We start from the raw sequence: 12,839 nt of genomic DNA on the forward strand, positions 1-12,839 counted from the left end.
TAGATTTTTTGAGTGTTTATTTTTTTGCTTTTACTTTTTGAGACAGGGTCTCACCATGCAGCTCAGGCTAGCCTTGAACTGTGTAGTCCAAACTGGGCTCAAATTTGTGGGGATTCTTCTGCCTCGGGCTCCTGAGTGCTGGGATTACAGGCGAGTGCCACCATGTCCAGATGTATAGTTTCCTTATCAAAGAACCTGCATAGAGACTGACATTGGCTGTTCCTGCTAAACCCCAGCTGGCCCTAGGGAAGCACCGCTGCTCCACCTCGTGCGCCCCTGGCATTTCTCGTGTTATCTTCCACAGCCTGAGTAGATGGGCACAGAGAGAGCCTCGGCAGAAGAGACCAGGCAGCACACACTGCGCGACCTCCAGACAGCATCCCCAGCACCCATGCGGGGTGAGCAAGCTGCAGTCACAGACACAAGGCCACTCACTGCCACTGCTAGTGGCCAGCAAGCTAGAGACACCTGAGGCCATACAACAGAAGCTGCCTTCCCTCCACCTGCAGGGACTACGTAGCCCAAAGTCCTAGATGGAAGACCAGGGCCACCTCCTGCCCTTGGCGATAGCTCCAAGCCGTCCTCCCCCACTGTGTGTGCAGCCCCTCATCAGTACCCATTCCTTCTACCCATTCTCCATCTTCCCCATCCACAGAGGGCACCCCAGCAAGCGCAGAACTGAAAGCAGAAGTGAGCTCTTCTGTTCATCGCTAACCTTCACCACAACTCCAGAGAAGGAGCAAAGTCTGTCTCAGCCCGTCACTCCGGAGGGCGATCTCCTAGACAGATTTTGTAGAACACAAACAGAATTTACACATTCAAATGTTTTTCCCTGGCTCAAAAGAGCCCAGGTGAGACAGCCTCATACAGCCCAGTGCTAAACGTTCCACAATGTGAAGCTCAAGCACCACCACCCCGCAGACTGGACCAAGCCAACAGGGAGCCACGCATGCTCCAGGCCGTGTAATCTGACTGACCTTAAGGACACAGGCAGATCTCCAAACAGATGGTTTCTCCTGCAAACAGCTGAGGCAGTGCACAAGCAAGTCCTCCCTGCTTAACCCCGGCCAGAAAAGCCGCCTGCAGGCACACCTCATGCTGACCAACCCAGTTCCGTTTCCCACCGTCCACTCCCTTGTTCCTGTCTTCAAACCCACGCTCTGCCGTGGGCCAGTGGGAATTCTCCAACTACGTTAGAGAACAGAAGGTGTTCTGATTCATGAACTGTGAAGACGAGCTAATCAGATCTTTGACTTGTTGAAATTTTGTCTTTTGACATGGAAAAGTCAGAACCATGGCGACAGTAGGATGGGCAGAGGTCAGGGTTTGGGAGGGAGAAGGCCAATCTGTGGGGCAGCCCGGCCATTCTGAGTGTTCTGTGATGGGGAACACGTCATCACACAGTGGCCCAGACCGACTGGCCGTACCACCAAGGAAGGCCCCCGTGACTGTCTCAGCGCCACTCCAGCAGAGCGTGTTGCCACCGGGCACACTCTGATTGCCTCAGGACAGGTAGTACACGGAACCCTGAACAGCCAATTTTGTCATGAACCACACACACACTGTTGTGAACCACACACACACTGCTTAAAAAAGGAGTCAACTAAAATTTTTGATCTTACTAAAGGAAAATACTGTACCAAAAAAAAAAAGTGGCAGAGACATCGATCACATTTATACGAACTACTCCAAACGTTCATCAGCTAGCTTAACTGGTTCATGTTGGCCTAACCTCTTTGATCATGTTGTAATTCTGCATTCTGTTTAAAGCAAACAGCAGCCAGGATAAAACTCCCACGGCTGAGGACACACTTATATCACTGAGACCTGGAGCAAACTGATGGTGCTGGCCACTGGTGGCACCGTGGGCTGGCTGTGAATCACACCACGTCTCCAGCCTACACTGTGGACTCCTATCCCCATCATAAACAAATACAGCAGACATCATTTTTTTATAAGAAAAAACTAATAGCCCAAGAGGTGAAGTAAGTCCCAGAAGTCCCATGACAAAACAGAAGTACAGTCAGGAATGAAACCAGCTTGGTTCGAGGCTAAGGCCACGTGCCTTAGACCAGGCCCGAGGCTCCACGCCACCAGGCTTACACTTCTATACCAGCTGGGCTCTCCAACAGCAATAATAAGTGTGACCCTGCTGGGTAAGCACTGTCACTGTTCCCACTAACAGAGGCCAACGCTGAGTCAAATCACCAATGAGTAGTGGGGTACTGACTCAGACCCAGGCCATGTGAATTGTGCAGTCATGAGTCTCACAAACACTAGCACTGGGGCCATGTGAATTGTGCAGTCATGAGTCTCACAAATACTACCACTGGTGACACTGTCCATGCAACTCACAAAGTCAGACCACGAGATCAGCATAGCATGCAACCACCTGACACCATAGATACCTCCTCCTCACAGGACATCAGTAAGCCAGGTATCACTGCAGTACACACCAGTGTCACTTACGAGTAATGCTGCTGTGGACACCACCGGCTACCTCTGCTGCCATGGGGTCATGGGGACCACTACCCAAGTACAGACTTTCCACTCCCACACTCGGCTTCCCTCCAGCGAAGGTCTCTACCCCAGGTACGGCGACCACAAACCGAGTTAAATGGAGAAAGACGAACTATTTCATTTCACCGGCATTATTTTCTGGGATATTTAGACAAAAATAACAAATAAATACTAAGAAACCATTGTTATGAAAACAAGCAAAGGTGAACAATATATTAAGAGTCACAGATATTTGGTAAAAACCTTCAAGTGCAAAAAGCAAGACAGTGAGAGTTCAGAACAGCAGCGCCATGGCTCGGGCAGCCGGGATGCCCACGTGGAGTGTCCGGCCCAGCTGGGTACCTGGGAAGCTCCGGGGCTCAGCAGGGGCCTCCCAGTCACTGCTGTGCACGCTGCAGGGACCCTCTTCCTGCTTCCAGCTGCCCAGCCACAAGGAAGCAGACAGCACCCTGGCCCAGACAGTGGGCTCTTCAACACACACTGAAAGCTACTGAGCGACAGGCCAATGGGACATTTCTCCCTCAGGGCGATTATCACAAGGTAGGTGACCATGGCAGACACTGACCCCAGATTACCTCCAGGACAAGTGGGCAGTGGACTGAGGGGGCAGCAAGTGCACAGATATCCATTCCATTACCTGACTAAACACGTGTGCACAGATAGAATTTCCCATGGATGAAGTACTGCATAATAGAAAAGAAACAAAATTTTCTGGCCAGCCAAGGCACCCTAAAGCAGCTAGGAGTGTTTTGTGCATTCCACTCAGAGAAGCTGAGCTCCCTGGCCTCAGTTTCCCCTCCTTAGCTACAACTCTTCCTTCAAGGCTGCATGGCGCAGCCGTCGAATCAGCCGGAGGACTTGGGTCAGCCTGAATGGCACCGCTGCCTAAAATCATTCTGCTGGTCCCCAACGCACTGCTGCATGCAATGTAACAAGACTCCTCCGTGTGACCAAGGCTGTTTCTTAGTAGGCAAAACAAGACAGGTAATTTGCTTAGCTCACTTCCGGGTACCAAGCACCATATCAGGGGCTTTGAGGAAACGGACAGGGCAGGTGTGGAGCCCCAGACAGTGCAGTGTGGCTCCAAGAGCCGGGACACTGACACCTGGGGGATCCACACTGACAGGAGGCTGGAGGGGAGGCTGCTCCTCACACTGGCTGCCTCTGAGATGGGGCCAGGAGGTCCCCTGAGCCCCAGTTTGGGCCTCACAGCTGGGAACCTTGAGAAGCTTCAAGGCGCTGACATCCGCCTGCCTCCATTCTGGAACAGATGAGCACGGCACCGCCAGGCCTCCCAGAGTCAGCAGAAGAGGGAAGAGGTGCCGGCTTAGGAGCTGAGCGGTGTTCCTGCCTCCGTGGAGAATGAGGGGGAAAGCCATGCTTTCTGCTCTAGGTACAGATCCTAGAAGATTTCTAAGACAGAGAAAGTTAGAGAGAAAGGTCAGCCCCAAGCAACACGCACAGAAGGCGGTCAGTAAGACACAAGTAAGTCTGAGCCTGGTAACTGGCCCGGCCCACATTTCCACGGAGACACAGGCAGCAAGGGAAGGCAGCTGCTGCACCACAGTTCAGGCTGGCCTTGAACTCAAGATACTCCTGCCTCAGCTTCCCAAATTCTGGGACTAAAGGCCTGCACCGCCACACCCGGCCTTTTTTCCATAGCTCTAAAATCAGTAAAACTAACTGTGCTCTTCTCAAAAGCAACTAAGCTAATAGCAGCAGAAATGACTAAGAGCACGGCAGGTTATAAAATCGAAGGCTGGGGACAAAATCTAGATGCAGCAGGATTCCGGGCCTCATTCACAGAGACGCAACTCGGGCTTTTATGAGAAAGAGGGGCAATAACAGAAACCACGGACTGAGATTTCGAGAAGAGAGACGTGGGTGTGTGGAGTGCCAGGAGCCCCCAGGACATTCAGGGAAGAGGGTGGACTTCACTCTCTTCCCAGTAATCAGGAAGGTGGCAGCCCAAGATCAACACGCTGGCCCAGAGCCACGGTTAGAAGCTTCTGAAAAGAGAATGGAGACAGATGTGAGGCATGGACTGACTCTCAGAAAACACCTGCATTTACTAAAATCTCAGCAAATGAAATGCTTTTGGTGGTATATTTTGAACAACAGAAGGGTCATCAAACGATAGAGTGAACGTTTAAAATAAAAATTATATTACAGTAAGACATATTGGCATGAACTCCCTGAAGTCCTGCCTTTCACTTTGAGCACACTTACCCTGCATTCTTTCCACTTTTTGAAGCTGTTCTGAGTCCTCTTTCATGAGTGTCTTTACAAGGCCTGATCAAAACTACTGTGAATGTCACTGCCACATAGCATCCAAAAGAATGGCAGGCTTGTAAAAACATGGCCATGTGTCTTCACCCACCTGATTCATAGGAGCTAAGATGGTGCAACTCTGGCTCTTTCCCAAAGTCAAAATGACCATGAATGCCAATGCCGGGCATGGTGGCTCACACCTGTAATCCCAGCACTCGGGAGGCTGAGGTGGGAGGATCGTTGTGAGTTCGAGACCAGCCTGGGCTACAAAGTGAGCTCAAGGTCAGCCTGAACTGCATAGGGAGACCCCGTCTCAAAAAAGACAAAAAAAAAAAAAAAATGACCATGAAAGGTAAACATTAACACATCTGTTCAGGACACTGACACAGCCACGCCACTGCTACTAAAGACATTCAAGAACCTCCAGAACTGCTTCAGAGAATCGCGGGAATGGTGGGTAAATGTGTTCAAAGCAAAGGGGTGGGATACGAGGGGGACAAATGGCAATGTGTCTTTTACTGTAATTAGAATGTTTTTAAATTTAAACACCCTATTTTTTGATCACCACTCACAGATTTTCCTTGGACATTTTAAAATTAAAACAACTATCATTTTCTTTGCTATTTATCCTTCTTGCCAGTTGACACCACGTGACAATGAAATGCATATGTGCGTTTGAATCTTTCCTCCACCAGGCTCACATGATCATGGGCAGTAACTTCTGAGCCTCCGTCAAAGGGAGTACAGTAACTGTGCCTTTTCCATGGGCTTGTGGGAGAAACTGAATAAGGACACAAGGGCCAAGGACAGTGCTGCACATGTAAAAGACAACAAATGAATATTACATGAAAATGGATTGCATAGCTTAGGTGGATGATGTACACGGTAAGCACCTACAACTCTACCTCATATGGCCCTGATTCTCTTTGGCCCAGTGAAGGCAACCTTCTCAAACTCTATCTCACATGGCATCAAACAAGGACTTAGCTCAGTGGCATAGGCGCCTGCCTGGCAAGCATGAGGTCGTGAGTTTGATCCCCTGTACTGATTAAAAAAAAATGAGAGCTTAATAAAGACTTCATAGTTCTCTCTTGCTAAAAAATTGATATGATGCACTGATAACTGTTTTCAGTTAAATTTAAATTTCAAATACTGAGTCACTAGGTAATTTATCTCCTAATGTCATACACAGTCTGTGTGATCAGACTTTTAGCAGACAGAAAGTTCATTAACTGAGAGCCTTCCCGAAGGCTCTTAAGCTCGTGTTACATGGTAAAATGATCAAAGAATGCCCAACATTTCACTTTAAAGACCTACGCGGAAGGCCAGTGTAACAACCAGAAAAGTGACTTCTGGTGTCAGAACACATTTATGTTCAAATGTATATTATGTCATGTGGGCCATCATTGTGGGATTTTGCACTCTGAAACAACACACCAGAACAATTCATGAGAGGTAGTGGTATTGCAGCTATTTTTTTTAAAAAAACAGAAATTTAGCTCAGCGGCATAAGTACCTGCCTTGCAAGCAGGCAGTCGTGAGTTCGATCCCCAGTACCAAAAAAAAAAAAAAAAGTGTAAAAAAAATAAATAAAACTAAATTAAAATAAATTTTAAAAAAACCAGGAAGTCCATTCCTTTCAAAGAGCTATTCCAAATGTTTGTAGGATGTCTAATAGTGCTTCAAAATGGTAAGAGAAGGCACAGCAGATGGAGGAAGAAACAAAATCAGCCAGAAACTAGTCACTGTTGAAGCCAGGTACAGGTAAACGGTTCATTTTGCCATTCCTTCCATTTCAGTGTTAGTTTGACATTCACTGAAATAATAAGTTTAAAACCTGCTTACAAGGTAACTGCTTCTCTGACACTTGAAGAGTGCAAAACTAAACTGTCCATTTGCCCACACAGTGGTTAGGACACATTCATGAATGAGAACCTGCGCACGGGCCTCCCCTCCCCAGGCAGACTGACAGCCGCTGTCAGGTAATCTTAGTTTATATTTTATAAACTTACACATCTAATAAATGTCCTTCTTTGATCACTTGACCCAATTACCTGTAAGAATGTAAGGTAATAATAAAATGTAGAGAAAAAATACTAAGCATCTGGTCCCTACTGCTTTTTAGTATTTGTACCTATTTATATATTTCTAACATATTTTCTTTTAAGTGTAGATTTTTAATAAGAATACATTTTATAATGGAGCTTATGTAGTCATTAAAAATTATCCTGGATTTATATTTATAGGCACAGATATTAACTATATATTTTAAAGTTAAAAATAGCTTACAAAAAATCTGAAAAAATTAATTTTGCGTTAATATGTTTTACTGGTTTTAATTTCTTCTTTATAGGTTCTGCATTAAGTTTTTGAACAATAAGCATTTAACTTGTATAGCTTCTTTTAAAAGATTAAAAATAAAAAAATAAGAAAATTAACATTAGTACATGAGAATTTACCATATGATAAAATATTACCATATCAGTGTACAAAAGAGAAATGCTCAAATAATAGGATATAATCAACCTGATAGCCACTTGAAACAATTCCAACGAATTAAAAATTTAAATATAAAGAAGGAGCCATACACATATGAGTGGAGTAGATTTCTAATCCTATACCTGCTCTGGCTCAGACATGATCTGTCCCCTGTAGGTTCGTATGGCAGAAACTCAGTCCCCAGCGTGAACTCTGAGAGTTGGTGGACAATTAAGAAGTATGGACCGGTGGAGATTGGTTTTGTTTTTTCGTACGAGGGATCGAACTCACAACCTTGCACTTGCCAGGCAAACGCTTGCGCCATTGAGCTAAATCCGCCGCCAGACAGGTGAAGACTGTTACTGCCTGCCATGTGATCAGGCCTCTCTCACACTCCGTCCACATCATCCCACCTCCCATGACCTGACACAAAGAGCCCGGGCAAGAACTAGCAGTGTGCTGTTTGTACCTTTAGCCTCCAACAGTACTCATGGAGTAAATCTCATTTATGATGTACTCAGCCTCAGGAGTGTCACTGTGGTTACGGAAAACAGACTAATAAACTACCAAAGACAGATACTACCACAAAAGAAAAGGCTTAAAATATTTCAATATATGAAATGTCAAAGTACGTACATGACAAAAAAAAATCACTATGAGCCAGGTGTGGTGGCAGATCCCTGTAATCCCAGCCAGCATTTGGGATTACAGGCTTCTGTAATTGAGACAGGAGGATCACTGCAAGTTTGAGACCAGTATGGGCTACATAGTGAGTTCAAGGCCAGCCTCAACTACACAGCAAGACCTTGTCGCAGAAAAAAAAAATTGTTATTAAATGCGACATTTTTGAAAATATGTACAATGGGCCAGAGATTTAGCTCAATGGCTTAAGCACTTGCCTGGTAAGGACAAAGTCCTGAGTTTGATCCCCAGTATAAAAAAAAAAAAAAAAAAAGACAATATGTAACAAGTAGATCTTAAAATATATGCTTAACAGGATACAAAATCAAGATTTTAAAAACTGCTTTTTTTTTTTTTTGTCTTTTTGAGACAGCGTCTCGCTGTACAGTTCAGGTTGGCCTTTAGCTCACTCTGTAGCCCAGGCTGGTCTCGAACTCGCAATGATCCTCCTGCCTCAGCCTCCTGAGTGCTGGGATTACAGGCGTGAGCCACCATGCCCAGCTCAAAACTGCTTTTTCATATAACAATGAACTAAGAAAGAAATCGGGAAAACAATTCCACTCACAATAGTCTAAAAAATTTTTTTAAGTTTTAAATTTTTTAAAAACTAGGGTTGCGGAAAGATCTCTACAATGAAAATTACAGATTTTTGAAGAAAGAAACTGAAGACACCACAGAAGATGAAAAGAACTCCCACGTTCATAGATTGGTAGAATTAACATTGGTAAAAACTCACATAACTGAAAGTGATGTATAAAGTTAAGGCAATCCCCAGCAAAATACCAGTGAGGTTCTTCATAGAGTTATTTTAAAAAAATCTAAAACTTTGTATCGGAGCACAAACGACCCAGCAGTAAGAGCACAGCCAGAGGTGTCACAGCGGTGGTCACCTCCAGAAGCTGGGCTTCCAACTGCTTTCTTTTTATTCATATCTTCTCACTCATCATGTTGAGAAATGCTTAAAAAAGAAAAATCTTTTCAAAACTTTAACTTGTTAGAAATGACACAGGAACCCTGAAAACATTCCTAATTTTTTAAAAGTCCCCTTATCTCTGCCCTCAATACATCATAAGTGATTAGCGAAGTTTTCTGCCTCACTAAATTACAGTGGGAAGTTTGGGCCTCTGTAAAGTATGCATCGAAAATGTCCCCCAAAGGTTCCATGAGCTCCTAAACCAGGGTTTCTGCAAAAGGACTGCACAGTGACACAGTGCGGCTGCCTTTCTGTTAAGGGGTTAGAGGTGGTCACTGAGGACTGAGGAAGAAAAGCCCTTCAGGTCATCCCATTCCTCCTCCCCTCTCTGCTTTCTGTCTCCATGAAGTGAGTCACTTCTCCTTCCCAGGCACACCTGTCACGCTGTTCTTCTTTTTTTTTTTGGTACCGGGGATCGATCTCACGACCTTGAGTTTGCCAAGCAGGCGTTTGTGCGGCTGAGCTAAATCCCCAGCCCAGGCTGCTTCTTTGGAGCGAGCCAACCATTGACCACAATGGCAGCCAAAATGCACCTCTCATTTAAATTGCTGAAGATGTCCATATTTTGTTCCAGACACAAGGAGAGTGACTATGACAGCCCCATTCATCCCTTTTTCTTCCTCATCAGTACATGATGTCATCCCCAGCCGACATCCGCTGGGCTCAGAAAAACACACCCAAAGGAAAGCTGAGGTCTAGCTGGCCTCTTCCACTCACTCTCAGGGGCCCCATTCTACTATCACCCCATCTCTTGCCCCTCTTTGCCTACCAAGGAGCAGGACAAGGCCCACTCTGGGGTTCCCCATCTACCCGGATGCTGGGTCCTCCACAAGACAACCAGCAGGACAAAGACTGGACCTTATATGCAACCCACATCCCAGGCAAAGTCTGTACCACACTGCTCTTTTTTCTTTGGGTCCATTCATCTCCCTTAAACGTCATTTTCTCTTTTAAGTTGCCTACAATCTCCTTTTCCCTCTGCCCTGAAAAGGGGATACTCAAGCCTCACCATCTGGCTTTTCTTTAGGGATCACACTTGGCATAATTCCCATTACTTTAATAAGTGTGTGCCTGTTCTGTCAACCCTCACTCATCAGTCTGTTTTACAGACTCAAATTATTGAAACTCCTGGGAGTGGCAAGAAAGTTCTTTTCACCCTACACACCTAAGGTTTGGATCCCATATAGGAAACCCAGGCACTTCAGAACAGTCCAGGCTGATCACAGAGCCTCTGAGCCTCAACCAGAAGCTCAGGTGAATATTCCCAACTTTTCCTGACTCCTCTTTCTCTTTATTCTCACTTCCAATCCATCAACAAATCCAATTAAACAACTCTCATTGGTTCTGCACTTAAAATATGCTCTCATTAAAAAAAAAGCTCTCAACACTGAGATTCCTGTTTCATTGCTACCCTTGGGATCCAAGCCAGAAACCGTCTCTAGCCCACAGAACTGCAAGGGTCTCTAGCTGGTCTCCTCGCAGAATGATCACTTTAGAGAGGTCAAAAGCCTCCAGAACTTCAAACTCAAGCGGAATAAAATCCAAAGCATCCCCCTTGGGTTACAGGCCCTTCGTCCCCAGGGACTCCCGAGGCTCCAGCATTCTGTCCCTGGACTTGTCTTTTTTCGAACTTTGCCCAAAATGTAATTCTCTTCAAAAGCAAAAATGTCTCTGCTTAGAAGTCACCTTAGACAGGGTTATAGCTCAGCAGCACAGCACCTGCCTGGCAACAGCAAGGTTCTAAGTTCAATGTCCGGTACAAAAAAAAATAGAAGTCACCTTATCAAAATAGCTATTTTTAACTACTGTTTAAACAGCAATCCTTGGCCCTGGGATGTAGCTCAGCAGCACAATACCTGTCTAGCAAATGCAAGGCCTTGAGTTCAATTCCTGTACCAAAAATAATTAAAAATAAAAATAATCCTTTCCAGTCAGCCTTTACCTTCTCTTCCTTTAACTTGCTTAATCTTTCTACAGTGAAAAATACATTCTGCATTGATTTGGTAATTGTCTCCCCTACTAAAATGGCCACGTGGTTAAGATTTTGTTTTCTTCACCATTTGAGGTCAAGCACTTAGAACACTCCCTGCTACACCAAAGGTACTGTACTACTTACAGGATGATTAATTAGGTGAATGAATATGCAAATGACTGACAGCCAGGGAACTTCTCAAGGTCATGTGCAAATGCAGTATTTGGCCCAGTTTCGAATTAAACAATACAGTGTGCCCAGATGGCAACACCAAGGAAATGTTGTCACAGAATAGGTGGGATGATAATGCGACCTTATTCGGGAAAGTGGTCACTAGACATCCTTCTGAATAGGTTGTCACACAGCTTGGGATACCGTCACCTGACGGCTAACATCACTAGTTCCTTCCTACGGGCTTCGCAATAGTAAAATGAGGCAGGGACCCGGTGGAACTAACGCCAGGCACTGTCCAAGAAGACGTGAGCCCAGGTTCAGGGCGCCAGGGTCAGCTTGGGCTGTGTCGTTTGTTAACTGAAGATAAAACACTTCAACTCCAGACAGTGATCGCCGTCACTGTGGAGCTCACTTCCTTCTTGTTGCACACCATCGGGAAGCACTGGGGACAGGGTTGGGCAACAACTTCTGAGAAGTGCACCAGAAGCGCTGCGACCCCAGCCGCCAGCCCCACGCATGCAGCACTTAGGCCGGTACTCCCTGACATCCGAACTTTGCTCCAGGAGGAAGTTGCGGTGCACAGGCAGGACGGATCTGGCGCGGTGCGAACTCGGATACCGTTCCCTGCTCCGCAGAGCTGTTATGAGGGCGGGAACCACGAGCACGGCACGGCCCCGGGCCACACAGCGGGCGCTGGCGTCGGTGGGGACACAGTATGCGCCTCGGGTGCACGGATGGCGCCCGCGCGGCCACACTCGCTCACACATTCAGTCACTTCCTCCTCCCTGCAGCCCTGTGTCACCCAGGGCGTTTCGACCGCCCCCCGCCTGCAGCGCCACCCCGGTCCCCGCACCCCGGTACCTGCAAGAGGCCGCGCTGCAGGAGGGCGCCGTGCACGCAGCCCGGCACGGCCGCCGGCAGCTCCAGGGAGCCATTCCCATTGCGCACCCGCCAGCCGTCCCGCAGGCGGCAGTGCCGCGCGCCCGCCGTGGGGCCCGCCCGGCCCGGCGCAAGCAGCAGCTGTAACAGCAACAGCAGCAGCGGGAGCAGCATGACTTGCACGCCGAACTTGCCAGGGCTCTGGAAAACCGCCACCTGGGGTGAGGGCAGGACACGCCCCCAGCGAGCCCCGCCCAGGGCCCGCCCAGCAAACAGCACCCGCCTCCCAGGACCGGCCCCACCTCCAAGGACGGCCACGCCCCCGCTAGGCCCCGCCCCAGAACGAGGCAGGCCACGCCCTCGAGGGCCAGGCCCGCCCACCTCCGACCACGCCCCGGCCTCACCGCGGCCCCCAGCCAGCCCGAGTCCCGCCTGTGCCTTCCTCTCCCTCGAGCCCCTAGGCCGCAGGGGCGGAGCTCGGCCGCAGCCTCCGGTCGGCGGTGCCTGCTTCCGCTCCTGGGCGGCGCTGAGGCCACAGCGCTATCTGTGCGCGGACGCACCAGGCCGGAGGCAGAGTCCAGGGCGAGCCGGGGGCGGCATGCAGTGCCCACGGGCCCTCGGCCTGCGGAGCTCGAAGCGCGCATCCAGGCACGGGCTGGGCGGTGGCTGCATCCAGGCACGGCGGCTGCCGGGCACCGTCCCGCTGGGCACCCTCCCGCATGGGTGCTGTCCCCAGTGGGGAGCCATCCTGCGTGGGTGCCGTTCCCGTGGGGAGCCGCCCTCTGGCACCGTCGCCGCCCCCCTCGGGCGTCGCCTCTGAGGAGCGGGTGACACACGTGGCCTGGAGGTGCAGGGCCAGGAAATAGCGCCCCAGGCCGGGCTGGCGGCCAT

General features: G+C 48.4%; 1 protein-coding gene across 2 annotated transcripts in view; it reads right to left on the reverse strand.

Annotated features, from left to right (window-relative positions):
- Positions 1–12,502, reverse strand: part of Manba (mannosidase beta) — an 82,939-nt gene extending 70,437 nt beyond the window's left edge. The window contains exons 1-2 of one of the 2 annotated variants that reach the window (XM_063260559.1): positions 12,353–12,502; positions 11,931–12,149 (exon numbers count right to left, since the gene is read on the reverse strand). In XM_063260559.1, coding sequence (XP_063116629.1) covers positions 11,931–12,122 — 192 coding nt within the window. In that variant the 5' untranslated portion in view covers positions 12,123–12,149; positions 12,353–12,502. Of the gene's footprint in view, positions 1–54; positions 6,924–11,930; positions 12,150–12,352 lie in introns of those variants that run through there. The other variant, XM_063260560.1, reaches the window with a different exon arrangement.
- Positions 12,503–12,839: the final 337 nt, after the last annotated feature.

The sequence above is a fragment of the Cavia porcellus genome, unplaced genomic scaffold (genome assembly GCF_034190915.1).
Source record: "Cavia porcellus strain 051 isolate PalLab524CR breed Dunkin Hartley unplaced genomic scaffold, mCavPor4.1 scaffold_14, whole genome shotgun sequence".
NCBI lineage: Eukaryota > Metazoa > Chordata > Mammalia > Rodentia > Caviidae > Cavia > Cavia porcellus.